Source organism: Corvus brachyrhynchos, unplaced genomic scaffold (genome assembly GCF_000691975.1).
Source record: "Corvus brachyrhynchos isolate BGI_N302 unplaced genomic scaffold, ASM69197v1 scaffold148, whole genome shotgun sequence".
In the NCBI taxonomy this organism is placed as follows: Eukaryota; Metazoa; Chordata; class Aves; order Passeriformes; family Corvidae; genus Corvus; species Corvus brachyrhynchos.
In genome coordinates this window covers 2,909,909-2,911,965 of record NW_008239785.1, presented here as the reverse complement: position 1 = coordinate 2,911,965, position 2,057 = coordinate 2,909,909, and the positions used below count along the sequence as shown (strand labels likewise).

At 63.5% G+C, this 2,057-nt stretch overlaps 1 protein-coding gene across 1 annotated transcript in view; it reads right to left on the bottom strand.

Moving 5' to 3' along the window:
* Positions 1-6: 6 nt before the first annotated feature.
* CASKIN2 (CASK interacting protein 2) overlaps positions 7-2,057 on the bottom strand; it is a 28,972-nt gene continuing 26,921 nt past the window's right edge. The window contains exons 19-21 of the mRNA XM_017743182.1: positions 1,087-2,052; positions 651-969; positions 7-418 (exon numbers count right to left, since the gene is read on the bottom strand). Coding sequence (XP_017598671.1) covers positions 322-418; positions 651-969; positions 1,087-2,052 — 1,382 coding nt within the window. The 3' untranslated portion in view covers positions 7-321. The remainder of the gene's footprint in view (positions 419-650; positions 970-1,086; positions 2,053-2,057) is intronic.

The window sequence follows — 2,057 nt, the reverse complement described above, 5'->3', positions numbered from 1 at the left end:
AGCTCTGTGCAAGGGTACGAGGGCTTCTCCGTGGCCTCCAGCTCTGCATGTGCAGCCCCTCTGGGCTCTCCTCCTGCTGCCAGTCTGGTGGGAAATGCCTGACCCCCTCAGAAACCAGCCCAAGGCCACGCTGGCACGTGTGACACAAGAGCCAGGGGTGGGCAAGGAGGGCAGCTGTGTTCCCAGCCGTAGTGCAAAGTGCGGGGAGGGAGGTGGCTGGAGAGACCTGCAGGCACCACTTGGTGCCAGATTCTCTCTTCCCCATCGCGAGGGGCACTGGTGGAGCAGCCAGAGGCAGGGAGGGGAAGGAGGGAGCAAGCCTCAGTCCAGCATTGCATCCAGCTGGTCGGCCAGGTCGTCGAACATGTTGCTGATGTCTTCCAAGATGTTCTTGGCTGAGTGCGCAGTCCCAGGGTGGCTGGGGAGGAAAGGGAGAGAGTCAAAGCACTGCCCAAAGGCTGCAGGTGGTGATGGGGAAGGTTTGGCGAGGCTGGATCCAACCCAGCAGCAAGAACTCAACACAGAGCTGGGCTTGAGCACATGTGACCTGTGTGGTGCAGGCATGACGTGCCCATGCACAGCCCTTCTCCTGCCCAACCCTGCCCCTTCCCAACCCCCCTCAAGGGGCCCAGCTCCAGCATTTCCCTCACCTTTCTGCCTCCTCCACTGTGATCTTCTTCTCTGCTGCCTGCAGTGTGGCAGCCAGGCTGGAGTTGGTCTGCTCCAGCCGCTGCTGGGCCAGGGTGGCCCCTGGGGCAGCTGCCAAAGGCTTTGCTGACACTTTGCTGCCCGTTTCCAGCGTCAGTGAGCCGGGAGTGGGCAGGGACCCGATCACATCCGGCACCGCCTCGGTGGCCGCCCAGGGAGCAACAGTGTGGCGGGAGGGCTGCAGGACCTGCTGGTAGATGGTCTTGGGTCCAGAGAAGACGAGCTTAGTGGATGCCACGGAGGTGTGCTTGGCAGGGACAGCAGCAAAGGAAGGGGACTCATGGTAGGTGGTGACACAGGTCCTCCTCACCACTCATGCCGACATGGGAGGGAGCCCTACCATCACCACCTTGGAGACAGCTCCACAAACCCCCATACCTGGAGTGGGTGTCCTCACCACGGCCGTGCCGACCAGCTCTGTGGGGCTGGGGGTTTTGGTGGGGCTCGGGGCCTTCTTCATCCCTTTCTCCAGCGACAAGATGCTTTTCTCTATCTCAGCAATCCTGAACTCCACACTATCATCATCAAAGGCATCCCCAGCTGGCGCGGGCCGTGCTGCCGGTGCCGGGGGGCCCGCTATGCTCACAGCTTGGGCCTGGGCATACTGGGGTGTGGGGGTGCCCCCCGCTTCCGCCTGCCCTGCCATGCTGAACGCCTTCAGCACTGCCTGCAGCGGCTCCCGCTCCCTGAAGCGCGGCCGGCGCTTCACCGTGTCCGACTCAGTGAGGTTGAACTCCAGCACGGGTGGCTCCTTGGTCACAGTGGGGGCTGCTGGCTCCTTCCCCTGGGGCTCTGCTGGCTGGGAACCAGGCTCTGTGTCCAGCACGGCCGTGTCGGCCTTGGGATGCCCACTGGGCTTTGGCCGCTGTTTGATGGTTAAATTGCCTTCTTCTGCAAAGGGGATGCACTCACTGGAGCTGTTCTGGGACGATGAAGAGGACACCCCCGGCTTGGCCTCCTCCTCTGTGTCCGAGCAGGCATCCTCCCGCTCACCCTGCACAGGCACCTCTGTCATAGGAGCGCTGGGCTCGCTCACTGTCCGTCTCCGTGGCTTGCCGCTCTCAAAGGGGTCCCTGCTGCCATCGGGAAGCGTGGCACTGCTGGTGTCACCGCCATTGTGGGACTCCTCACCCACATCTGCCCGGGGGAGGCAGTCCTGAGTCAGGTGCAGTGGTTTTGGGGCTAGGAGGGGCTTGGATGGACTTGCATCTGGTGTTCCCTCCAGCGCAGCTGCCAGGCTCTTCACTGTCCTGCCACGGCCGGCATCACTGGGGGTGTTACCTGTGTCAACTGCATCCTGGGGGGCTGCGGGCTGCCGCTCGGGGTTGGGGGGCGGCTCGCCCTCTGCC